General features: G+C 40.5%; 1 protein-coding gene across 12 annotated transcripts in view; it reads right to left on the bottom strand.

The window, feature by feature from the left end:
* The window catches only part of MCTP1 (multiple C2 and transmembrane domain containing 1), a 185627-nt gene extending 177983 nt beyond the window's left edge, over nt 1-7644 (bottom strand). For all 12 annotated transcript variants that reach the window (XR_003530831.1, XM_027662940.1, XM_027662942.1 and 9 more), the window contains exon 1: nt 6990-7644. Coding sequence is in view for 11 of the 12 variants with exons in the window: in XM_027662940.1 (XP_027518741.1) it covers nt 6990-7565 (576 nt within the window). In the remaining variant the exon portion in view is untranslated. The remainder of the gene's footprint in view (nt 1-6989) is intronic.
* Nucleotides 7645-27330: the final 19686 nt, after the last annotated feature.

Genomic DNA, 27330 nt, shown 5'->3' with positions numbered 1-27330 from the left:
TTCTGCCTTCTTTTATATGGGAAGAGAAAAATATTTCTTTTTTTAAAACTTAACAGCTTCAGGGCTTACATAGCTAACCTCTTAAAATTCCCTAGAAGGAAACACTTGTAATATCTGAGATCTAGGATGCATAGCAAGATTAGAGAGAAAAAGGCAAATTCCATCTTAAGAGCAATTGTGAGTTCTTAGTCACCTTGCCAAAGACCAGAAATTCATTCAAGAAGTAAAAAAAAAAAAAAAAAAAAAAAAGAAGAAAGGACTTTTGAATCTATTAATTTGATAGCACCATATCACAAGACAAATCAGTTAACTTTGAACAACCCATACAGCTGCCACAGTAAATGACACACTGACAGTTTTAAAACTGCTTTTTTTTTTAAAACATTGGAAAGTAATTCTCTTTGCAATAATATAGAAACTGATGATAGGTCTTACTGGTATGACTAGTAATTTTCTACATCTGACATGTCAAAAAGAGGGAAAGAACATTTTCCAGCATTTCTTGGGGGAAAAAAAGTGCAATGTTATAACCATGTTTAAGTGTTTGTATTTTTAAATTTTGAAAGTTCAACATAGGTCAGTAGGTTATGAAATACACATGAACTACACTGAAGTAACTGTTTTGACACATTCACTTGAAATCCAGATAGAACCCCTACACTGAAAGTTAAACACTAAACAGTAGAGTCAGTTGGTACAAAATATGCATTTTTTTTAACTATTCAGTGCAAGCACTGCTGCAATTCCTATCCGTATCTATTATCCTCAGTATAATTATTAATGAACACCTTTATATATAAGCATTAAATTCGGGGGGGAGAGAAAATAAAGTTTAAATGAGGTCACGGATAAACAGTAACTCAACTGCTGCTACTAGTTCACTTTAAAACATCTAAATATTTCACATAACAATAAATGCAAACTGGCGAATTCTGAAAAATTATGTAGCTCACTTTGAAAACTCTGCAGATCTCTAGTTAATTAAGTAGAAATTACAATTCTGTTTTACCATATCTTGATTTCCATATCAGTAATATACATACACTGTACTAAAATACTGTAAGTTGACAGACTGGTCAGATGCTGACAGAGCACAGGAAACAGATTAACATATCTCAAGCTGCTGAAAGATAAATCTTTTATTAGAAATCAATATAACAACAAAATAGGGCAATGCAGAACATCCCTTGATAAAATCAGTTGTCTAATTAAACTCTTGGAGAAACAGCTTTGATCAGCTGCAAAGTTTTCTTAAAAAGAAATGTACATTAGCAACAGCTTTTTACTCCTGGTTTCTATTTCTACTTAATTTAACTAGCTCCACAGTCTTCTGACATTTATTTATCTACCCATTCCCTGTGTGTAAATGGCCAGATCCCTAAAAGCAAGCTTTCTGGTGTCGTCTCAAATATTGCCCTCTTAATTTTCAGAATTATGCTGCTCTCAAATCATGCTCCAAATACCTGTGCAAATTAGTCTCTCCAACTCTTCCTATTTTGTATCGGCATTATAACAGGAAAAGGTAAGCAGTTTTCAGATTTCCTCACCACTGCCATCTTTCTCAGTGCAATTAGCTAAAGTAGCAATTAGGATTCTCTTGGGTGATATTACTTGTGTTACTTTTCATTGATGTTTTCAGCCATTTGTCTTTGTTTTGTTCTTTTTCCTTCACTTGCTGGATCAATTACTCAATCGTGACCTGTGACAAATGTCAATTATAACCAACAAGCCAAAGTTTTCCCTTGTGTAACTTCACTGACTCAAATGGCTCTAAGCCACACATAAATTTACTTGGTATAGGCAGAGAAATGTGCATGGTATGCCAGTTTGTTTTGCATTGGCTCTACATCCCCCTTCACACCAAATTCATAATTCTCTTGTCTTCAGACTTCCTCACAGCTCAACCTCTGCTCCTTTTACATCATTATTCCCTTTCTCTCTCCCAGTATCTCAATACAACACCATGCTCCTTGCCTTGAAAGTGCAACCTCTCCTCATACAACCCAGCCCACTAAATTCCCCTTTATTCCGCAGATCCTTCTCATGGAGGAGCTCACCTTCTTACACAAACTGTATTGACCAACAGTTATACATTATTGCAGGAATGGGAGAGACCCTGTACCTGGATATATATCTTTTTTTTTTTACTTGATCTAATCTCTCTCTTGCATCAGTCTGTTATATAATCTAGACCACTGTTTTCCAACCTCTGGCTTTGAAGACCCACAAATGCAGGGCTGCAGGATGCTTATTAATGAAACAAATAGTCTGTGTTCACAAAACTAATGACTCTTGATTTACTATGCCGAAGAACCCACAGACTGAGAAGCAGCCCTAGTCAGCCCTCACTCTTCCCTCTGCGGTAACTCCTGAGCCCTGCCACATCTCCAGTTTACTTACGCAATCACAAAACTGAAAATAGACATTGAGGGAAGGGGTTAAGAACTTGTCCACTCTTTCAACTTAATCGATCAACCTGAACATACTTTAAGAAGTCACAGGATTTGTTGTTACCAGAGCATTATCTTGCAAGAAAACCCACTGGAGAAAAGTGCCCACAAGAGTTCTCACTGTGGCAGCCAGACTGAAGCCTGGATGTCCCTTCAGGAATCCTCTCCGTAAGCCCTCTTCATATTCACTGTTGATTCAAAATAACATATGCCCACACCTATGTTCTCCAATTAAGGCTGTGAAACACCTGTAGGGTCTTTATTACTGCAAATCTTAAGAAACAAGGATATTTCCAGCCTCCTGGTTTTCACTACACTACTATGACAAAGTGCAAGTGGCATAAAACTTTCCATGCAAAACTGTGTCTCACATTCAAGAGAAAGACCATGCTGGCACAGGCATTGTTGGATAAATTCAAGCTCCAGCTGGCAAGAAGATGCAAATTATTAGGGACCCTTACCACACTGCCTTGGGGCATGGCAACACACTCAGACACAAGCATTGTGAAGTGCTGCCTTGGAGGGTTCTTGTCATCTCCTGCCCATGGGACACCCCAGGAGGCTTCCATGGTTCTCCTCTCACTCCCTCAAAGATGCAGCACACATCTGGCAGCTCTCAGTTACATGAAAGTAACTGGATGCCACATGGAGAGTTACAGAAGGTTTGGCCAAGGAGACCTGTCACGGTCTTTGGAAGCTGGAAAAAGACGATGTTTAATTGCATGTGTTCATTTCTTTGTCCTAAAACCCCACATTTACGCTCTGGCTATCGTTTAAAAGGAAACTCAGTTTTCTGCCAATAAATAGCTATGATCACCTACCCAAAAATATTCACAGACAGCTCTGCAAAGTATTCAGTCTTCAGCAAAGAACTAGATCAATATTCAGTGTGAAAATATAATAGGTATTGTTTGTATAAGACTCCACTTTTAAGTGTACACCTCTACTCAAACTCAGGTATTAATCCTATTCACTATAACAGAAGCTTTATTCAATGCTAAGAAAACTAGATCTTTGCTAGATTGTCCATGCCCAATGCAATAGTGTTATACCACATCTTAATGAGTTCAAAATAAATGTAAATGGTTTGATTATGCCAAAATTACATTTCAAGATAAAATCCACAGACTACGGCAACTTACATTGTAAATCTTCTCATCCACTACCTGTGTGCCTTTTCACTTATGACAACTGTATTATTTCATCTTAAAAGCACAAAAAAATTGACTTATTGTAGGATTTTATTTCTCCCAACCATGTCCCTTAAAATATCTAACAGGTCTTTTTGTTTACAGATTTGCTAAAAAATTCAACAGATCCAAATGAAGCAGTAGCATCTGCCTGCCCTGTAGTTCAATAAAACTTTAAATACATTTTAAAGGAAGTTGAAATTTTAGGTTGTTTTACGTTTAGGTAATTTAATCTCATTTTTGTGATTCTGTTAGTTTATAGAATTTTTTTCATCTTTGGACATGTAAGGTTGCTCGGCAATAAAAATCCAGACAACACTGAAAAGTCTGTGCTAAGTAAAACTTGGATTTAAAAATGCAAGTTATTCCAAACTCATGTTACTAGATGTGCAATCTCAAGTCCTCAGAGAGGTGTAAATGCCATGACTGAGGTAAGGCACCTTACTGCCCTGGGGTGCAGCCTTGACTTCTGAAGTATACTGAACTGTAAGTAAGCATGCAAGACTTGACTCCTGAAGTGCACTGAACTAGAAACTCCAGCTGCTCACAATGGAAGGTACTTGCCCTGTTAACAGATCACTGGAAAGTACCAGGCATACCTGAAGACAGACCAACAATGCATATAGTCACAGTCTCATTTCCACAACTATCCCATGGCTCAGTGAAGCCACCGAATTAAATCGAGTGAGATTACACCCCTAGAGATGAGAAGAGCAGTGGATGTGCTCATTATGCAATATAAGAGCAGCTACTCTATTTCAAATCATCCCTCCAAAGCAAACATGATCAGCAGCTCTGGCAAACTCCACAAACACATAAACAAGCTTTATTTAATATCAAAACCAGAAGGTTTGGTATGCAGGCACAGCCCATATTAATACTAGAAACTGCTTGGAGGAATTGACCATAATCCTGCTAATTAAAGACAAGTGTTAGAAAGCCTGGGTACCACTTTGATTTGATTTAGCAGTATTCTTTCCAAATGTTGACTGTATCTTGTTCAAAACAAGACCAGTGCCCTCACAACTAAACAGCAATTGACAGGTTTTGTAAATAAACATGTCGTTTCTTTGCTGAACACAACAGCAGAAATTAGAGGACTGGGTAGTCACTGACCATATGAAGTTCAAAAAGGGAAAGTGGCAGATTCTGCACCTGGATTGGGGCAACCCTGAATGTACAGACAGACTGGGGAATGAGATGCTGGAAAGCAGCTCTGTGGAAAGGGACCTGAAGATCCTGGTTGATGGCCAGTTGAATATGAGTCAGCAGTGCCCTGGCAGCCAGGAGGGCCAACCCTGTCCTGAGGGGCATCAGGCAAAGCATCACCAGCGAAGCAAGGGACCAGATTGTTCCGCTCTGCTCTGCACTGGTGGGGCCTTGCCTTGAATATTGTGGCAGTTTTGGGCACAGTGTAAAAAGTATATTAAGCTGTTAGAGAGTGTCCAAAGGAGGGCAACAAAGAGGGGGAAGGGCCTTGAGAGGAAGCTGTATAAGGAGCAGCTGAGGTCACTTGATGTGCTCAGCCTGGAAGAGGAGACTGAGGGGAGACCTCATTGCAGTCCACAACTTCCCTGTGAAGGGAAGAGGAGGGGCAGGCACTGATCTCTTCTCTGTAGTGACCAATGACAGGACCTAAGGGAATGGCCTGAAGTTGTGTCAGGGGAGGTTTAAGTTGGATATAAGAAAAAGGTTCTTCACCCCGAGGGTGGTTGGGCACTGGAACAGGCTCCCCAGGGAAGTGGTCACAGCATTAAGCCTAACAGAGTTCAAGAAGCATTTGGATGATACTCTCAGGCACATGGTGTAACTCTTGGGGATGGTCCTGTGCAGTGCTAAGGGTTGGACTTGATGATCCTTGTGGGTCCCTTCCAACTCAGCATATTCTGTGTAAAGAAAATCCTACATTTTCATATTTGTTTATTTGTTAGATGTCATAGTCTTTAAAGCAGAATAATATTTTGTAGTCTTAAAAAATAATACTAAAATGTGCAACACATTTTTGTGAGCCGGGGTGTGGGGAGGAAGGGACTAACTACTGCAGAGAAATTCCCACTTAGCAGACACCTGTCATGATAATCCCACATCAATAAGCAACGATGTAAAACATTTACAAGCAATAAACAAGGAACAACCACTGTGGTTTCCAGTCAGGATGATGATTATCACCAAAGTAACCCTGTGAGATTCAGACATAAATTTAGGTCCCGTGTTTGTAAAGATGAACTCCTCTGAACTCTGTAGCCAGACATGAAAGTCCCACTGACATCAAGGGACACTTGCAAATCATCACAGAACTACTACCACTCTAGACCCCAAGCACAGGTATGCAGCCAAATGTATTTATTTTTGACAACACAGAGAGCGTGCCTTTTACTTCAGCTACTCATTTCTCCCTAATTATGCCAGAAGACAATTTATAACAATAGGTATTAGTCAATTATTCCTGAAGAAAAGTGGATGACTGCTTCGAATTACACAAACTCCAGAAATACTCATATGCTTTGCACTTTTATTGCAGGAAATTTATGCCAAGATTCAGCAGCCCCTATGAACATTAGCTTCACCACCTATTTCAAAACTAACAGTCGGAAGAGCTTTGTTCACCGCCTTCCCTCGACAACCAGGGAAGAATGACTATCTTATCAGACTGAAGAGACCAGCTGCATGTGATAATACCCAGTATGGTCTACCAATTAATTATCTATCATCTATTAAATGTGTACTAGTGACTATCGTTTAGGTTTTCTGCAGAAATTATAAGACATAATAATTCAAATTTGGATAAGCAGACAAAAAAAAGCAGAGGCCGCCTGAGGAAAAGCCGTGCTGTATGTGTCAAGAGCAGACACCGGCAGAGAGAGCCCTCAGAGAGGTGAGAGGTGGCTCTGGGGAAAGGCGTGAGAGTGAGGGAACCCCAACTCCCCGTCCAACCAACTTTCCTCTGCACAGTTTATAAAAAGGAATGTCTTAGGGACGTAGCTCCTGCTTCGGTGCACAAGCACTCCTGGCAGCGCTGCACCCGCAGCTCGGGATGGCTCAGCCACACGGCCTATCACAGCGTGCAGGGCTCCGACCGGGCGGACCCCGGGCCGTTCCCCCTCTCAGGCGAAGGACATCCCCACTGGCGAGCGAGCGGGCAGGGGTCTGAGACCAAACGCTGTCCGTCCTCTCACCTCTTTCTCCTCAGCTCCCTTCCCCAGCGGCCGGCCGCCCTTCCCGCTTCGCCTTGCCTCGTCTCGCCTGCCCTCCCCGGGACCTTCCCTCCCGCCTGGCCCCTCCACCCCGGCCCAGTACGGACAAAACCACCAGGGCAGCCCCACGAAGGGCTGCGGGGCCCAACACTCACCGCGCCACCGTCGCCGTCCTCCGCCCGCTGCTCCTGTCTCCTGCCGACAGTGGGCGAGCCCTGCAGCAGCTGCTCCAGGCAAGCGGTGCTGGGCAACGAAGAGCTCTTCTGGTGGGACAGGTGTGCCCCAGGCCGGCGCCCCTCCTTCCCACTCGCCTGCCCCTCATCGCCGGCGACCGGCACTGGGTGGCGGCCGGGTGGCGGCCCCTTGCCCTGGGGAAGCAGGTGCTCCCGCAGGCGGCGCAGGGCGGAGCCGGACTCGCCGTCCGGCTCTAGCGGCTCAGCGGCCGAGCAGCAGAGATTGGGTTGGGAGGACGAAAAGACGCGGTCCAGCACTTGCCGCCGCCGCTTGAAGCCGCTCCACTTTGCGCCGGGCGGCAGGTCCCCCTTGCCGCTGGTCGGCGGCGGTGCGGGGGGCTCCGCAGTGCGGCGCTCGGTTCCTGCCCGCCCGCCGCCGCTCCGGCCCTTACCCCCCAGCTGCAGGTTCTTCCACAGCCGGGCCTGGAAGGATACTGCCGACTCAGATTCGCTGGGCTTTCCCCCGGTGGTCACCTGGGGCTCCTTGCCTGGCTCCATCCTTCTTCTGCGACGGAGGCAGTGGCGAGCCCGGCGCCTGCTCTCCGGTGCTGGGCGGGCCGGAGCGGAGCGCCCGCCGTCGGGAACGAGCGCAGGGTTCCACCGCGCCGCCCTCCACTCAGAGCGGCGCGACCGAGGGAGGCTGGAGCTGCAGCGCTGACGTTGAAGCTAAAAGAAGGACGAAACCCTCACCTTGGCCCAGCCGGGCGGAAACTTTGCCTCCCTAGGCCCCCCACCCTGGCTGTACCCTCGGTGGCAGCGGGCAGCGCGAAGCGAGGTGCAAGGGGAGCGGCGGCTCGGCTATGTATACGTGCGGCAATGCACATGAGGACGTAGCAGGAGGGGGCTTATCCTGCCCACCTCCCCGTCTATTTTCTGCATTGGAGACAGTTGCACCGTACGAGAGGCTTGGAGGGCAAACGGCTCCGGAGGTCTCCGCGGAGAGCGAGGCTAGGGGGTGTCTGCGCTGTGATATCTGCGGTCTCCTTTGGGGTCGGGGTACACCCAGACCCTGTGTGAAGGTGGGAACGTGAAGTGGGTCCCCGGCCGGGCAGACATCGTCCCCAAGCCGCGGCAACCTTGTGGACGGAAGGTTCAGTCGGATTTGCTCGTGAAGGTACAGTAAACGCTGCAGAAAATAACCGGCCTCGTCACCGGCTCTGCGCTTCGGCAGCGGTGGGCGCAAAATGCAGAGCACGGCCAGGCAGAACCCGCCAGATATGGGCGTTTGCCACTCTCGTATTTTTAAAATTAAAAAAAAATGTTTTCTCATTACAGCATACTGGATGAGTAGCCCCGTCACTGCATTTTTGGGTGCTTAACGCTATCTAAAATGTCTTTTTTTTAATTAAAATAATACCAGCAGGATGATTTCAGAACAAGTCTTTACGTTCCATGAAACAAACAAGCAAAAGAAATCTTTTGGTGTATAGTGAGCCATACCTTTATGTAGCGTACTTTTGGGTTTCATTTCAAAAGGCACTTCTTCACACCATTGAGGTTTTGGCCACCGGTATTCAACTTTCCCAAAAAAGTTTGCAGCCAGGTGTTTGACAGTACAACTTTTGCTGAATAGAACAGGAAGAATACAAATTAAAAGTACTGAGATAAAATGGGTGCTTTCAAATGATTGGGGGCTTGGAATTATATCTAAAGTATTTGAGAAAATAGCCAGAATAACCTCTGAACCACTGGAGGTTGTTTTTGATGAATCCTGTCAGATAAATGACATTTCAGGACCAGAAAAAGCCAAAGATAGTCATAGGAAAAAAAAATTCAAGATAGAAAATGACAGATAGGTCAGCCTACTTTGATCCCTGTAAGTAAATCTAAATTATTAGCTTCTACCACCTAAAAGCAAAACCATCAGGTAGCAAAGCTCAAATGGATCAAGGTCTGGAGGAAGCTTATGTGTCAGAATTTTTGAAATGACATCTTTAAATTAAAGAAGAAATGTGCTAAAATGGAAGCTCTTTAAAAGGTCTGCTTTCTTGTAAATAATGGGTTTACTCAATGAGCAGGAATCAAGAGAATAAAACATGAATTTAGTTCTTCCCCAGTGAGTAAAAAAGACTACAGAAGTATTTCAATATATACCTGTGCCTTATGTGTCACTTTTTATTTTCACATTACAGTCAAAACATAGAATAAGCAGCTTTTCAGGTAAGCAGTGTTTTCTGTTAAAATTAATACTCTTTTCACAAAGCAAATAGGTATAGAGAACTACAATATTCTGTTCAAAAGAAATTGTTATTTGTCAAAATACTGAACTACTCTGATATCTTTAAATGACAGTTATTTTCACAAGTGATCAGATTTTCCTTTTCAAGAAAAAGAAAGACCAGAAATTTGTTGTTTGTGTAGACATATTCCCTACAGAAAGTAATCTCGCAAGTAGAACAGTACATGGATGCTCATTGTCTGGGAGAGGTGTACACAAGCCTCAATATGCCTTGTACTGTGTTTTTATGATGTGTGCATTGAGTAGTCCCAAATAACATGCTGGCAAGCCTCCTGATTCTTCTTTCACGTAAACCAGCATAAGCTTTCCTTACATTAAAATTCTGTCATTACACTGTAATTTCCAAATTGGTCTAATTCACCTCCTTTTTATCCAACCAGCAAGTAGATTTGCTTATAAAAGGATCAAAGGAGTTTAGGCTGTTTAGATGCAGAAATACTCATTGTCTTGGGGTTGAAGGACATCTGGGATGAGAAGGCAGTATATGGCTCTGCTGCAACAGGCAGAGTGAGATTATTCTAGAGTTAATTCAAATCAGTTCACCATAAACAGTTTTACAACAAAATTAGTCATTCTGCACATTGAATTCTCTCTGAGCTATGTTCGTTTAAGTTGAAGCAGAACCTAGCAGAAAGATCACAGGAAGACTTCAAACAACATTCAAATAGAAATCTCAATGTTTAACAAAACCATGGGTTTAACACCTGTGCAGATGAGAATGATACTTCTAAACGTACAAATAAACCTTTATTAGCCTTAGAAATAAAAGAAGGCTATCTGAAAATACTTGTTTACACCATATTGCTTCAAAGTTTTGTAAGCTAAAACAAAACAGAACAAATAAACAAACATAAAAGAATGATGTGGTATTTCAAACAGGAAACCAAGGAGAATATGTTTTTTATTTCCAACATGTAAAGTATACGTATCAAAAAGGAAGAACATTTTCTGGGTCAGGCAGCTATCAGTCTTGTCAGAACTGTATTTCATCTATCTATATATGTCATTACTCTAATTAGTTTAATTTAAACTGATAAAACAAATTTACCACTCACTACTAAGCACCATGCATTTTTTTTTTAAATATTTCCTAATGCTTTTTAAGACTCTGACCCGAAGCCCCAGATTTCTCTAGTTATTTAGGTCAAATAAAAGTCTTCGGTTTGGTTTGGTTTTGCTTATTTCTTGAAAAATGTTACTTTGTTGCTTCTGATATTTAGGTCATTATTTATAGGTATTTATATTTCAAAAGACACTTAATTTTTTAGCTAACACCTCCTTTTGAAACACCCTCTCTTCTCCCATCATTCAGAATATAAAATACAGCGAGAATGGTAATATGGAAATACATACCAGACATATTTGAAGGCAGTATTGGAAGATGGCCTTAGGCTCAAAAGCTGAGCATGATTTTTTTCTTCTAGTCTAGAACCACATTTTTAACACGACTTGCACATCATTTTACCTTGCTCTTTCTCTGTGTTTCTTCAGTTTGAATTATTATGGATTTGTGGGGTTTTTTTCATCAGACTTGTGTTTCAGATGGAAAAGTTCTTGTCTGTAACACAATTTTTAAGTACACCCTCAAATGTTGTTTTTTGCTTGATTTTATCTCCACACTAACAAATGAACATAGGCATCCCAGTAAACAAATTCAAGTCTTGTCATGTTAAACAGTATTTCAGGCAACGAGTTCTCCCCAGCCCACTGTAAGCAGTTTCATATTATACAGACAAACACATACTCTAACTCATGTCCTCCACAGTGAAAATATTTTTACTTGAAACTTTCTAGTTGAGATTTAGTGGGAGTCAAGAAATAGACTGTTGTAGCCAGTACAGAATATTGTAGGCAGAATAGTGAAGAGATTTGGAATATTACAAGTATTGAAAGTGTGCCTGAAGCTTCAGGGAACCTTAGCTGTAGACAGTACTAAAGTCCTGTTTTTACCCACAGCTGCACAGTAATGAGTACATTTCTTCTTGCATTTTATACCAGTAATTCTGTTCCTGCTCTTCTAATCTGACTAAACATAGTTTCTCACAAAACCAGTTGCAACTTAGCTCCACAAAATGTTTAATCGTCTTAATGTAGTTTTGAGTATTTTTATCCAGCTATGGGGTTTTTTGGCTGTAATGATAACAGTACAGATTCAGCCATTAACCTAGGATAGTTCAGGTTTCAAAATGTATTCCTGAAGTGAGAGAACCCTCCTTATGACAAAGTACTGGGAAGAGTCTAAGTTGAACTGTTATGAAAAATTGAGTCAATTTACTGGAGGTTAATTTCCCTTCATTTCATGTACATCTTTGTCTCTAATATTTTAACCGCATTGCTAGTCTTCTGCTAATGTTCCTTAGCTATTTCTTTGATTGTTGTTGTTGATACCTGACACAGTTTCTTTAATAACATGTACGGGAAGGTCTAATGCAGCTCCTGGGAATAAAGGAGAGAAGAAGCAGAGTCACACAGCCATGTGCAGCAATTCAAACCATGTAGTCAGACCATACTCCGGTCTACACACAATGGTGGAAAGTCCAGCAAGATATTCTCACAGCTGAGAAGAAGCAGGCTGACTGACGGGGGGAGAGCTGTAACCCCCCTTATGCAAGACCCAGAAGGACCACTCTGCATGCAAGTCATGGTGTGACAAAAAATGGCCCTTTATTGAACACGGATGCAGGCTTATAAACAGAAAGCAGGGAGCTTTCTAGAACTTAGGGAGGAGATTGGGAGGAGTACTCAAAAGAGCAACAAGGGGCGGAACCTATCTAAACATGGACAAATAGGGAAAGGGTTTGTATAGAACCAATAGGACAAAAGGTAGCAGGGGTACAGAGAAGGGAATCATATATTCTCATAATAAAACACATTATGCCAACAAGAGAACAATTGCACAACCAAGTAAAACACTGGAAACAGACACTCTTGTGGTTATGATAATCATATCTTGTGCATGACAGCATAAATGCACTGTGAGATATTTTCTTCTTCCTCCGATCTCTCCTCATTAAGTCTCTTCCACCAGTCGTAAGAGTCTCTTAGGGCACCTCCAACAGCTGACCCTACTAGAAGACCAAGTATCAAGATCTGGCACTCCTGATGTTAGCAGATGTTTTTCCCCTTCAGATAGGGAAAGTACAGGAGGTAACAGCTTTAAACTGAAAGATGGTAGATTTAAATTAGATACTAGGAAGAAAGCTTCACTGTGAGGGTGGTGAGGCACAGAACAGGTTGCCCAGAGAAGCTGTGAATGCCTCATCACTGGAATTGTTCAAGTGTTCAAGGAACAAAATGATCCTTCAGGTCCTTTCCAACCCAAACCACTCTATGAATCTGTGATTCAGATCTGCAACACTGAATATACAGCTCTTTTATTTTTGAGTTCTGGTTTAAATTGCAGCAATGTTACTATTAAATTTTAATATTAATTTAGAAATAAAGCTTCATTTTTATTCTAAACTTGTCTGGCATCTTCAGTATTTCCCTAGTTAATACATATAAATATTGACAAATCTGTATTTGATACATTTCAAACTACTCTTGGCCTATTTTATATTGTATCTGTGTTCGTTTTATAATATGAAAAATATATGTAAAGAAAATTATATCCTTAAATGGTTTGTAGGATATTCTGTAGTATTAAATATTTTGGCCTATTCTATGATGCTCTATCTTGCTAGCATGACAAGTATTTTTGCAAAATAAAATATGTCCCTCAATTGTTCTTTTTGATTCTATGATTCGTCTCAGCTTCAGCCTTAGATTTTTATTCCTATATGGAAAAACCTATCAGTTCTTATGATTCACTACTAATAGTCATGTTGGCCTTTAAAATTATTTTTAATGATTGACTCAAGTAGTTTTATATCATTGCAAAATCCCAAGTTCATAAACTATTAGATCAATGGCAAAACCTTAAAATGCTTCCACTGCTCCTCAACATTTTCTTTAGGACAGGTTTTGGTGTTTCCTTCAGTATCTATCAGGGTTAGTGGGACAGCTGTAGCTCTTTCCTCTTTCAGTCCTTCTGAAATCTCTTCTGTATGGGTCTTGCTTTTAGGTCTTTGCCTAGCTTTCAGAGAAATGTCATGATTCACTGTGGAACCTATGTCTTCGTAACTCCTGTGTCTCTCCAGATATTAAGTTCAGGCTTCTTTATTTCCTTCCTTTGCATGCACAGTAGCCACTGAGTTGAAAGTCTTCTTAGAATCAGAATGTCATTTATTTTAGCTTTAGAAACAAAAGGAAATATTATTAAAAAATTATAAACTGTAGATACTTTCCATATTCATCTTCTGTTGCCATCTTAGCCTCAAATTCTGCTTGTCTCCTTAGCTATCTTAATTCTTTTTACAGTTAAAAAGGGTAACCGTTTTAGTTTTTGTCAGTATTCTGTATTTTTACCCTTTGACAAAAAAGCATGTCTGTATGTTCATCTACATGTCAAGTATCTTGGATGTTCAGAGTAAATCTTCTTGGCAGTAGTCCCTAACAATTTTCACATCTCTGTTGAAGCATCATCAGTGGTTCTCCGTTTTTCAATTCCTGCTAGTTCTTTCAGGTGTCTCCCCATTGACCCTGTATAAATTATATGAGAGTTCCAAATACTGCAATACCCAGAACATTTACTGATCTTTATGGTCAATACACTTAATCTATTTCAACTACCATTGAACAAATTCAGAGAAACTAATTTTTTTCTTGTCTCTTAAACTTATTCATAGGTCATATTCATAGGTCACCTCTGCTTAAAATCACTTCCCCTCCCAACAGCCTTCTTCCTTTGTAAACTCTCAATATCCCCAGGAGACATAAGGATTTTTATAGGGTTTTTTTGACTTAGCAATGCTCACATTTAGAATTGCCTCCTGATTCTGCTAGTGGCACTGGAGTCCTGCAACACAGTGAGCAATTTCAATTTCAGTTGAAATGAGAGACTGTGGAGGACTCTTGTGGTCTCCTTCATTTCCTGCTGCATCCCAGCACTGGCATTAGGAGTAGTGGAAAAGGAAAAAGTTGATTGGAGAGTCATTTGGAACTTGCATGTAAATATATATATAATCTGAATCACAGATACTGTGAGAGTTTAAGAAGGATAGAAGCGGCTGATGAGACAGGAACTGTCTCTCTTTGTCCTGGGGCTGTGGCTCAGAGGAGTTTGTCACCCGCCCGTTGTAGCTGTGGGGATCTGCTTTGCTGCCACCGCCCGCCTGCTGCCAGTTGCCACAGGTACCTGCTTTGCTGCCACCACCTGCCCGCTGCCAACCTCCATGGGGACCTGCTTCACTGCTGCTGCCACTGCTGCCACTGCCGCCAGCATCTCTGCCCAGAGTCACCGTTCCTGCATGGCTGCCACCACAGTTGGTGCCACTCGTGCAGCTGCAGCTCTGCCCCACCTACATCGTGATCATGTGACCACGTTTGGACTGCGTTGCATTTTGGGTGTCAATTTTTTTCTGTTATTGTTTGGTTGTTGTTTTGTTCTGGTTTGTTCTTTGTTTTTCGTAAAATTGTTATTAATTTTCATATTCTAGTGGAATGCCTCGTAATTTAAAAAAACTTCATAATTTAGGGGGATGAGTTTCTATTCCATTGTAGGTCCCACCTCCTAGGACAATTGTCAGTAAACCAAGATACCCACCCACTAAGACTAGGCATGACTCTTGAGATTTTCCCGCTAAGCAAAAATTTTCAGGAAACTGATCAGTGTCATGTAAATGGCTTACAAGTGATTGAGATCACACCTTTGTGAAATCTATGTAGTCCAAAATGCAAAATGGGCACTTCATTTTGCATGTTCAGTCCTGGGTATGTACATTCTAATGTGAGCTTGTTTCATAACTGCAATCAAAAACTTTCCAACATGTTAACCTAGAACTTTGTCGTATACAATCAAGAAGAATAGGTATACCTACTAATATTCAGCACCTGTTCTCCTTGATATGTTATTGGAACTACAGCTTACCCTTCTTTGTACTCATTAGAAAAGGCTCGTTGTCAGACAGGGCTAACTTCTTGTCTTGTACAAGAAGGCATCAATAAAAGACAAAACAAAAGTAGATGTGTTAAGGCAACAGGTGTAATTACTGGTTTGTCTCATATGAAATTAAGAGAGCAGTATTTTTACATCTGTGAATACATCTGAAACAGTCTCTGTCGGAAAATGAAGCTGAAAAGCCTTTTAGCTTCTGGCTGAACAATTTTATGCACCAGAGAACACTCTGAAGCCCCAAAAAGCAGTACTTGAGCATTGTTGAAAGTTTCTGGCCCGCTCATATCTGTTGAATTGAGAAGCATCATGGACCTGAGTTGATGCATTGTGGGTGAATCACTGGGGCGCATCATACTGGCAATTACTCTGGAAAGTGATTTGATGCTTTTATAAGGTGATGGACATTTTCCTGATTGATCTTAAGTATTTGAACAGTACCCACAGACATAAAACTGTTTCCTGCTTAAAAACTTCAGCATTTCAGAATTTTTTATGTGTTTCTGAGTCAATGTAGTATCTCTGTATATCTGTTTGTATCACTCTCTGTTTAGCTCTGTTTATTCCTGTGTATCTCTGTATAGCTGATGCATTGCAAATGAAAAAAAAACCACAATAAATCTGGTTTTTCCCTATATTTTGTTATAATCTGTTTACAAGAAAAGTGGATTTCTCATATTGCTGAAGTAGCTGCTGCATGAAACGCAGCCAGGCGGTACTGAAAATGGGCAGTTTTCAGGTGTATAGTGTCTTCACTAGGAGGTTGCAAGAAGATGCCAGAGCATTTCACTTATTCATGTGGTCCTGGGGTGACAACACTGAAGATGTGGGGGTAGTCCAAGAAGAGGAGAGGAGTTGTCCCTCTAATCTGGCAACAGCCTCATTATTCAATTCGGGTAAACTAATTCTCTGCAGAACTTTATGTTCTTTTTACTTGCAAACCTATTAAAAGCAAATTTACTAGTTATACAGTAGCAGAGTAAGTATTCCCAATCCTTGTCTGCTACTTTGCAGAACAGCATTTTTACTTTGATCAGATAATTTAAGAAATCCCCATTGTCTGAAAAGTTATGATCAGAGAACTTAACCTGGAAAAGCAGACATTTAGACAGAGTAGACTAGCTGAAAAAAAGGTAGTTTAAAATGTATCAAACAAGGAGAAAAAAGAATATCTGTGTAAGATGATTTGCTTGGCATAGTGATCTGAACTTATGTAATCTGTAATGGGAATATTTTTGAGCAGAAAAAAATCGTTTATTTTGAAGCAAAGAACAATACAGATACATTTCTTCCACTAAATGTGTGGAATTATACACACATATGTGTATATTTATAAGTACACAGAGGAAACCCAGAGATCAAGAGGGTTCGCCTCTGTTTCCCCACTTTGTGCTCTATTTTCTGATGGACAGGAACTGGGTTAGTAGAGAAGTAAGGAGCAGAACAGCAGAGCTGTGCTGCATGAGATATCAGTCCCACACCTTTAACTGGGAAGGACCAACCTAATTGTCTAGACTACTTATGTCAGGACTTTGTAATTATACAAAAAGCCAAAAGTAGCTGGCATTTAGGAAACAGGCATCTTCTAAGACAAACCTGGTTTGGTTGTGCTACATAAAAGAGACTTCTTAGCACCCAGAATTTGGAAGAAACCTAGAAATTACTGTTTGACTTGAAAGGTTTTCCCTACCTTATGGTTTGCACAGGAAAAATTTGGTCTCTCAAGGTTAATACATTAGTGCTTTCACAGCTTTTATGCATCTAGTAGTTGCAGAATGATAAACTCTCTCAATGAGATTGTTCCTTCTGCCTGTCCCTTTGGATCAGCATAGTGAGCATTTTGTTCCTTTGGACCATTGTGTGTAGATGTGGGATATAATAGGGATTCAAGGCTACATATTTGTGCCAAGCTATAGCTCTTTCTTACAGCATGATAAGCTCTTCCAACAGCATCTCAAAACATGGAAGGTGGGTGAGCTGCCTTTATCCTCTGATACCCAAATTCCTCTTGTGAGGAATAACCACATTGCAAGTGCTCTCATAGCCCACATGCCCTTTCCATCATTTCACTGCCGCTAATCCTTCCAAGCGTCTCTCTGTGTTTTTATTTTAATTCTTATCTGCATGTTATTTAATCTTTCTAATTCACTCTTCTTTTGACTTGTCTGCTTTTTCAGAGTTCTCTTTGCCTTTTCATTTCTAGCAAAATCAGAAATTTTGTCAAATTGAGTCCTACAGTCTGTCATACCACATTTTAACTCTGAATGCCAGATGTAAGAAGTTTAAAGTGTCAGAACACTTTAGGGAATATTATGATGAAAAGTAGAAGGGTAAAATCCATCTAAACAACACTTGCACATTTTCCTGTTTGCTTATACTAGGTAGATAAAGACATCTTTTTCAAAAATTATTTCATTTGTTTCTTACTTGTGACAGATGTGCTTTTTCTCCTGTTGATATCTTCTCTGTCCTTGAAAGTATCCATGAGAACCACGAGAAACTTAGTCATTGGCAGGAAATTAGGATTTCCCTTTCATAATGATTTCCCTTTCATAATGAGTTCTTTTTATGTGTTTTTCTCAAAGAACCCATGACAACAGCTGGTCAAAGGGATAATTACACATAGAAAAAAATATTTGTCTAATGAAATTAATGTGAACATTTTCAGCTAGATCAAAAAGGTTAATGAATGATTGAATGTTGTTAGAAATCATTTGATGCATAATGCATTCCAGAAATGGCGACTACAGTCCATAAAACAAATTGATTGAAAAAATATTAATTTTTATTTAAAATAGATGTACAAATAGCTACAAGACAGGTTCACTGGCAACTACTTCAGTGTTCACATTTTTGTAGACTTTGCAGTCTTGGAGGGTACATTACTGTTTAGGTATTTAAACAGTGTGCACTGTTTAGATGATGATGTACAGAGCTATGCCATGATACGAATGCCTGATTCTTTGACCTTAAGGCATTTAACTATACACTGACACATACAGAAAACTCATCCAGATGACTTTTAGAAAAACCTGGAAATTAATTTGTTCCAGACAGCCTTAGCTGCAAAGCTCTCCGACGAGCTGCAGCTCCTGGGATTTATAAACCCTTACTGCACATCCAGAATCCTGAAAACCCTGAATGTTTGTGGGAGTCCCATTTCAAAAGCAGCTTCCCAGCAGTGCAGATGATACTTGCCTGAGAGGTGCTGGTGTCCCCAGCCTCCCTGCTGAGGTGCTGCTGAAAGCCAAGGTCACCTGCAGCCCCAAGAGTGCCAGCAAGGGCACACCAGTGGAATCTCACCTGCATTTCTACACACCTTTGTCAAACTAATATATTCATGTTTCCAAAGGTCTCGGGCAGGCTTGCACTATAGTACCCTTCTGAGACACAGCTGTACAGGACAGTTCCTTTATCAACTTTCAGGAAAGAGCAACTACACTTCTGAATTCAGTGTTTGTGAAGAAAACCTTGTATGTATGGCAAAAAAATATCTATTGATCAGTCATGTAATCTTCGGTAAGACAAAAAGTAGCTACAGGACACAGCAGCAGTCCTTTTTGTTGCTTTTTCTTTCCTTATGCTGCAGTATGGGTTGGATGTATATTCTTTAACACCATACTTTTAAGTGCTTTGAGGATGTAGCATCTTTCGTCTCTGATGTTTTGGGTTAGTGGTAACACTACTCCAGGTTTAATAACAGTGACCTAAAACATCTGAGATGGAATATACTATAGACTAGCATCTTTCCTCTCTGAAAAAATCCCTTAGCAGGTTGTTCAGCCAGTCTGAAAACTGTTTAGGAAAAAACACAGTAACAATAAAGATAATATTTTTTTATCTCTAATCATGAGGGCTGGGATGCTTAAGTACACTTACTCTGTCATGATTCTCACCTGCTAGTCTCCAGATCCTGTTTCCAAGACAGACATGTTTCTAAACACAAAGAACAAAACAAAAGTTTGAATTGTAAAATTCAAACTCCCTGTGACATGTATAACTTTTAGTTTTAAATTAGGAAAGACTCATCAATTAGTTTACCAAAAAAAGAAGCCAAAATGGATATATGGTCCATATTCTTCACTTTTAATCTAAGTTTTACAGTGGGTCTTTATAGCTTGTTCTTTCTAGTTTCTTGTTATTGGTATGGATTTCCAGTGGAAAATGATGGTGTGGAATAGAGCTTATAAAAAAATATTTCTCTGCCTTTCACTTTGAGCACTGTAATAGTCTGGTGTACAGATCCATTTCTTATTTGGTTTCATTAGTGTACAGAAAGCTGGCTTGTTTTTTATTCTGCTATGGTAAGAGTTCTTAGATCTGCAGGAGACTTTCCAGGGCCATGCATATCTTAATTAATGTAACACTTACTTCATAGACATGTTGAGAGGCTTATTTAATGCAGCGTTTTACAGTCAGGGAGAAAAGAATGACAAAATACAGCCAACTGTTATTTTACCCAAAATTTGATGTCTGTCTACTAGGAAAAGGGGTACATTTTGAAAGAAATAGAATGAGTACATGGTTACCGTAAGAGGAGACTATTCTGTCATCATCATGGCTGGGCTTTGCGAACGAAGATTTGGGAAAGGCTCTATCCACGTTTGTTACAAGTGCACTGGTGGCTAATAAGGCCAATACAAGATAGACATGTCCAATTACAAAAGGCACAGCAGAAAGACTCCTTAGGTGGTATATTCTGCAAGACACGATTCTTTCTGCGTTGTCTTTTCTCCTCGAGAGTGATCCTGTGTCTGTTCTCAAAGGAAGCAGCAGCGTTATAGATGATGTGTCTCCAGGCCTCCTGGTTTGAGGCCAGAGTAGACCAGTTATGTTGATCAATGTGGCCAAGGCTGAGATGTTGTTTCAGGGAGTCCTTATATATTTTCTTCAGGGCTCCTCTCTTGCAGCAGCCAGTGGCAAGTTCACCATAAAGCAAGATCTTAGGGAGGCGGTGGTCCTTCATCCTGGAGACGTGTCCTGCCCAGCGCAGCTGTGTTCTCAGTAACATGGCCTCAATACTTGTGACTGCTTGTTCTAGAATAGACCTATTAGTCACATAACCTGACCAGTGGATGTTTAGGATTGTGCGGAGACAGCGTTGATGGAAGCGTTCTAAGAGTCACAGGTGGTGGCGGTAAATGACCCATGATTCAGAACCATATAAGAGAGTAGACAGCACTATGGCTCTGTAAACAGTGGTCTTTGTACTTTTCTTCAGGTGTTTATTATGCCATACTTTTTTTATGGAGTTTTCCAAAAGCACTATATGCCTTTGCTAACCTGTTGTCTATCTCTCCATCAATCTTACCATCCGAGGAGATGAGGCTATCCAGGTAATTAAACTGCTGGACTGATTTGAGCTCTGATTGGCCAGTGGTGATATGGGGATGATGGAAGACTTCCTGAGGTGCCGGTTGATAGAGAACTTCTGTCTTCTTTAAGCTGACTTCCAGCCCAAAGAGCTCAGTAGCGTCTGCAAAGCAGGATGTTAACCGCTGCAGAGCTGCTTCTGTGTGGGTGACAAAGGTGGCGTCATCAGCATAAAGTAGCTCCCGGACAAGATCATTTAAGGTCTTAGTGTGGGCCTTCAGTCGCCTTAGTTTGAATAGGCTCCCATTGGTACGGTATCAAATGTAGATACCATCCTGATCATTGAGGTCTGCCGTGGCTCTTTGGAGCATCATGCTGAAAAAGATTGTGAATAGAGTTGGTACAAGAACGCAGCCTTGTTTCACACCATTGGTAATTAGAAAGGGCTCAGAAAGTGCATTGCCATATCTGACTTGGCTGTGCTGATCCTCATGGAGTGAGATGATCATTTTAAGGAACTTGGGGGGGACATCCTAAACTTTCCAAAATCTGCCATAGACCTTTTCTGCTCACAGTATCGAAAGCCTTGGTGAGATCAACAAAGGTTACATAAAGACCTTTATTCTGTTCCCTACTCTTCTCTTGCAGTTAATACCATGTCTGTGGTACTCCTGTTGGCTCTGAAACCACACTGGCTTTCAGGTAGAATTCCTTTGCTATAGTGGGTATTAGTCTGTTCAAGAGTATTCTTGCCAGGATTTTGCCAGCAATGGAGAGCAGAGTAATACCATGGTAATTTGAACAGTCTGATTTAATTCCTTTCTTCTTATACAAAGTGATGATGACTGCATCACGAAGGTCTGATGGGAGTTCACCTAGTTCCCAACAGCGCACCACAAACTCGTGAAATTTAGCATGGAGTGCAAGGCCCCCATGTTTCCAGATTTCAGGTGGAATTCCATCAACCCCAGCTGCCTTGCCAGTTTTCACCTGCTGTATGGCTTTAAGAGTTTCTCCCAAAGTGGGGGCAGCATCCAATTCATTCTTCACCGGTTGTTGTGAGATGGACTGAATTGCTGAGTCTTGGACTACACGGTTGGTACTGAAAAGAGTCTGAAAGTGTTCAGACCATCGATTCAGAGTGGAGGTTTTATCTGTTAGAAGCGTTTGACCATCTGTGCTGAGTAGAGGGTTTTGGACCTGGTATGTAGGCCCGTATGCTGTTTTTAGGGCCTCATAGAATCCTCTGTGATCACCCGTATCTGGACATAATTGAGTTTTTTCATCTAGATCGATCCACCACTTGTTCTGGATGTCACGGAGTTTCTGTTGGAGCTTGCTGCATGCAAGATGAAAGGCTGCTTTTCTTATGTGACAGGAAGGCAGTGCAAGGTGTGTTTGATGAGCAGTTCTCTTCTTCCTCAGCAATTCCTGGATCTCTTGATTGTTTTCATCAAACCAGTCCTTGTTCTTCTTGAAGGAGAACCCTAAGGATTCTTCAGAGGACTGCTGGATGCTGGTTTTAATATGGTGCCAAAGTGCTTCAGGAGAGGGATCTACAGAATATATAGAATGATTTTCGAGCCTAGTCTGTATATTAGTAAATTCATTGCTACAGAAGTAATTTTGCAACAGGACCCCACATCCACATTTTTCCCACCTGAAATAGCCCTGCGACACTTGACTGAGATTAGCAATAATATGTGTAGACAAGGCTGCAGGTTTTCCTTGTTTAATGAAAGTGGACTGTTGCATGCTGAGAAAGCCTGCTGTCCACAGGCATCATTACCACCACTTTGCAGCTCATATAATTAGAACTCACATGGGATTGTTTACTGGGCCGCTTCCTAAATAACCTGCCATCCACCAAGATCTCCAGACTGCATGCCTGCCTGGATATGGGCAGTAGGCAGGATGATGCCTGTTTGAAATAAGTCAAAATGACATTTCTCTTAGCTGAATTCAGGTCAACCTGCACTTCAGGGTTAAGCCAAGCTGGGGTACAATAAAAGTTAGCAATATTCTGAAGGAATTTCCAGTGAATTTTTCTGTACCTCCTCTCTTTTTGCAGCTGATGAGCCCTTCTTAGACATCTTCAAGCATTCATCTGAATTAAAATATGATGACACATTAATGCAGGAAACATTTTCCTTAGTGAATATGCACAACAAGACAACCCTGTCTTGTTACGCATAGGAAGATAACAATAAATATGTGGACCACCACTTGACATCAAGTGGTTTGGGACTGCATAAATAAGTCATAAAAATGACAAATCCAGTCATTTACAAATTTTCTAAATAGAATTTAGATCAAATGATAAAGATGTGTTAAAACAATATGTGAGTTTATGAGTAATTTTCTGCTGGAATACACAGATGTTCTCTGTCATCATAGCTTTAGAAATTCACTGCCAGGTAGGAAAAAGTAACATAGCCCTCCCTACTGTACTTTGCACTGGGAGTTAAGGTTACCTGAGCTGTCCTAGCACTGCTTAAGGGTGGTAATGAGGATGTTTTGCTTCTTCCTTAACAACAGAGGAGGCTATTGACTGCCTTTGGTTATGTCCTGTGTGTCCTTCTGTAGGAAACAGATGAAAAGGGTCACTATATCAGTGGCCTCTACAAAACTGGAGAAATCAACCATCAACATTTTTTGGAGTGATAGTTTTGGTGAAAAGTTGTTTGACATGTGCTAAGTAGATTAAATATCTTAGATTTCAGGGGAAAATGTGTTTGTGAGATGTTTGCTTAGTAATGCTTTGCAAAATCCATCTGATTTGACTACAACTACCTACATCCTTCTATCTTGGTAAGTGTGACATGGCTGACATTCATTGACATGGACTTAAATATTCACAACCATAGGAATATCATATAATTTGCACTAACGTTATCTTTATTACACTTTGATTTTTTACAATAAAATTATTTATATTTCCATGTTCCATCCGTTTAAACAAAATCAAAAAGATAGGTTGTTGTGAAGCAGTATTTCTGAGTGCAGCAAAACTTTGCATGATTTTCATAGAAGCTTTTCATTTCTCTGGGTAAATTGCATAATTCTTGTTAGTCATCACAATGTTCAGCCAAAAATCCCAGAACTATAAATGGAAGAATATTTTAAAATCAAATATACTCAGAGTAATTTTTGAGTGATGAGGAAGGTTGATATTTTTGATAAATCTAACTCTAGTATTTTACCATTCTGAAACAAGATGGGATTTGAGACATGTTTTTTCTTTTACTTTCATCCAGCATGAGGGCAAGTTTCCCTTCTCTTTAGCAACTTATCCTACTTTCACGTTGGTGGTGTCTAGGCAACGTCCCTAGACTTCCTTATGATTATTTTCTTTGTGCTTTTTCCCATCCGAGACTCCGTGCCAGTTTCCATCAATTTTGGTTTACTCTATTGGCAACAAAATATTCTATATTTTTTGATTGAAAAATATTTGAACCAAATATATTTAATTCCTGCCAACAACTGTAAGCCAAATTTCTTCCTTCAGTTACATCCCACAACACATTTCTCGAGTCAACTCTTTTTTTCTCTGCTAACCAAAATAACCTCACTCCTGCTGATATTTTTGTGAGTCTCAATACATTTTAGAAGATCATGACCATGTCTGCTCTCTCTGTGGAGATGATTTCATGCTTGTATCTCAAGCTTTAACCCACAGTAATTATCCTTCTCCATGGCTATCAAGAGAGTCATTCTGCACTGAAGTTCATACAGGCCATCTTATACTCTCACTAAATCTCTCAAAGATATAATATGAGTAAAGTGTTGACCGACAGAGGAGATCATGCTAAAACTGACCCTGCCTCAACCACTGCACGAACTGCAATTTCTGAAATAACTGTGACACCATTATTACAAGAATACTAGGGATATAAGCAGCCAGCTGCCCAAGGAAGCAGTCTAATAGCTGAGCTAAAGCACACAGACAGCATCTCAACAGAGAGTTGTCCTCATGCACAGGTCAGCGGATCCTGAAGCCAGTGCCACTCATTTCCTGCAGTGGCCGGTGATGACTTGTCTAGTCTGATCTCACTCACTCCCACAGTTGCCTGCTGTGAGGACTAGCAAGGGTTGGGAGAGTGATAAATAAATCAGAGGCTTTTCAAAGGGACTTAAACTCACTGTGCTGAGCTTCATTATGTAAAGTCTTTTCTACTCCTACACATTGACTGAAAGAACAAATTATTTTGAACAAGAGTAGAGATTATGAGAAGGGTGACCTATTTTAGAGCTGCTTGGCCATTCCTTATTTGTCTTAGTTACCTGGCCAAAATTAAAAGTTTTGGTTTGGTATGTCCAGTGTTAATATCGTACTCACCCAAACAGGAACTGATAATTCATTGATAAAAATATGCCATGGCATATTTTACAGAAGACTAGCAGCTACAAACCCATACATTCAATTTTTTTTTTATTTATAATAGTCTGTTTAAAGTAAATTAATATTACATAATTATATTAATATTATTATATTATTATTATTATAACATTGATAACAATAATAACAATAATAATTGCATTACTATTAGTGATGTAGTAATATCAGTAATGTGAAATTACACCTTTATCACATGCAGAGCTCATATACTCATGACGAAGGACCTCTGCTGATAATATTGTGTCATATTTCAGGAATGATACTCCCCAATTCAGTGCCCCTATTGCTTATTAATATAATAAGTAAATAAATTATGCAGACCAGCTAGATGGTTGAGGGTTCACTGCCAAATCCTGTTTATTCAAATGAGACAACAGCTTGATATATGTTAACACGTCACACCTTGTGACCTTAACAACCAATCACCATGGGGATCTCGCTGCCCATGTGAATAGAGTGCTTGGGAAACTACATCTCCCAGGGTGGTGTTCGGCACCCCTCCTGAAACCCAACCCCTATATACCCCCACAGAGACTCTCCCAAAACAGATACCATTCTCTCACTCCCCCTTCCACTCTCCCTTCCCACTTAGGCAGGAGGAAGACGAGAATTGGAGAAACAAAAGGTGAAGATCACAGGCTGAGATAGGAACAATTTACTGGAAGCAGCTATGAGATAAGAAAACGAACAATATTAGCAACAATATTAATAATAAGAGTATACAAAGGAGAGGGTGATTCACATGCAAAAAATGCTCACTGTGGATCCCTGGCAACAATGAACAATGGGAGACAGCTTTCTCTAGCCCTTTCTTTCAACTGGAAGCCCCACCCTTCTTCTCAGGTGTGAGAAAGTTCCTTACCCCCACCCCCAGCAATGACATGAGGTAGTATATAATAAACCACCTAGCCAAGCCCACATAACTCCAGGCTGCACTACCTCACAGCTACTGCAAAAAATTAACTCTATCCTGGTTTGAACCAGGGCATTATCCACCTCTTATTCTATACCATCTACATCATGATCAGATCCTATACCTTCCATCTATATACATATATATTTGTGTGTGTGTATATATATATATATATATGTATATGTGCAAGCACAGGTATTATTTCCATAGTCAATGGCCATTCTTCAAGATGTCTGGTGAGTTCATTTAGTCCATGACTTTGGGTTCTTTGCGTTTTAGATGTCTTCAGGATAGGAGGGCTGGTGTGCTGTTGGCTGATTACAAGCTGCATCAGAAGTTCTCAACTGATGTACCTGGAGCAGTTCATACTCATTGTCCACGGCAGTTATGGCATACAGTGGCAGTGTCATTGAACAACTAATATTATAGAATTTAAAATTACAGTCTGTTCTCACCCAACATCAAATCCCCTTTAGGTACACATGATGTTTCTTTGTCGCTCTCGTTTACGCACCAAGTGCACCAAGTCTTTGAGCAAAACCAGTCCTATGTAGAGGTTGCCTTTGCTTGAGGCAGGACTAATCCAAAGGGTCTTCCCTAACACATTCCTTATATGCACCATGGTGACTTTATCCTCTTCTACAATATGTGGAGGTCTTGATTGGGCAGGGCAAGCTCAGTTGGTACAGCCTCTAATATTATTAACTAAGTAGCCTTCACTAAGTGTAGATCCCAATGTTTGAAGGTCCCACCACTGAAGGAGAAATAGAAACTTTACTCACAACTATCCCAGAATGCCTACATAAGCAACAATATAATCCTAGAGAAGTCCTCAAGAATTAGATAGGGGATGTAACTCAAACAAATACAATGTAAACTAAGCTCTGTGTATCCAGATAAAGAATAAACGTTACAGTTTTTGGTGGTGAAACATAGTGATGCTGTGCCTGCTCAAGAACTGAGGTCAAGATGACAAAGAAAACCTAGAAGGACCAAAGAAGGACTTCCAGTAGGTTTGTGACTATGTAAAGCAAACTAATAAATATGTATTAAGTAAGCAAGAATATCTAATGAATATGTAAACAACATGCATAATAAAAAGCTCTGTCCTTCTGTCATTTGGCATATTTGATTAGAGAAGCTATCCTCTGAACATCCAGCACACTAAATAAAGAAGAATGCCTACTTTTTAATACCTACAAATTGGTGTTAAGAAGTTTGTTGCTGCCGCTTTACAGTATCACCACCCATTGCTTTCCATGTTTTTAACAGTCCATTGTACAATTCAGTTTTCCCAGAGGCTGATGCTTTATGGAGACTGTGATATACCTACTCAATACCGTGTCCTCTGCCCTAGATGTCTATGACAGTATCTTTGAAATGGGTCCTGTTGTATGACTCAATTGT

This window comes from Corapipo altera, unplaced genomic scaffold (assembly GCF_003945725.1).
Source record: "Corapipo altera isolate COAL_440 unplaced genomic scaffold, ASM394572v1 61167, whole genome shotgun sequence".
NCBI classification, from domain to species: domain Eukaryota; kingdom Metazoa; phylum Chordata; class Aves; order Passeriformes; family Pipridae; genus Corapipo; species Corapipo altera.
Note: the sequence above shows the minus strand (reverse complement) of the source record. Positions and strands in the feature narration are given on the sequence as shown.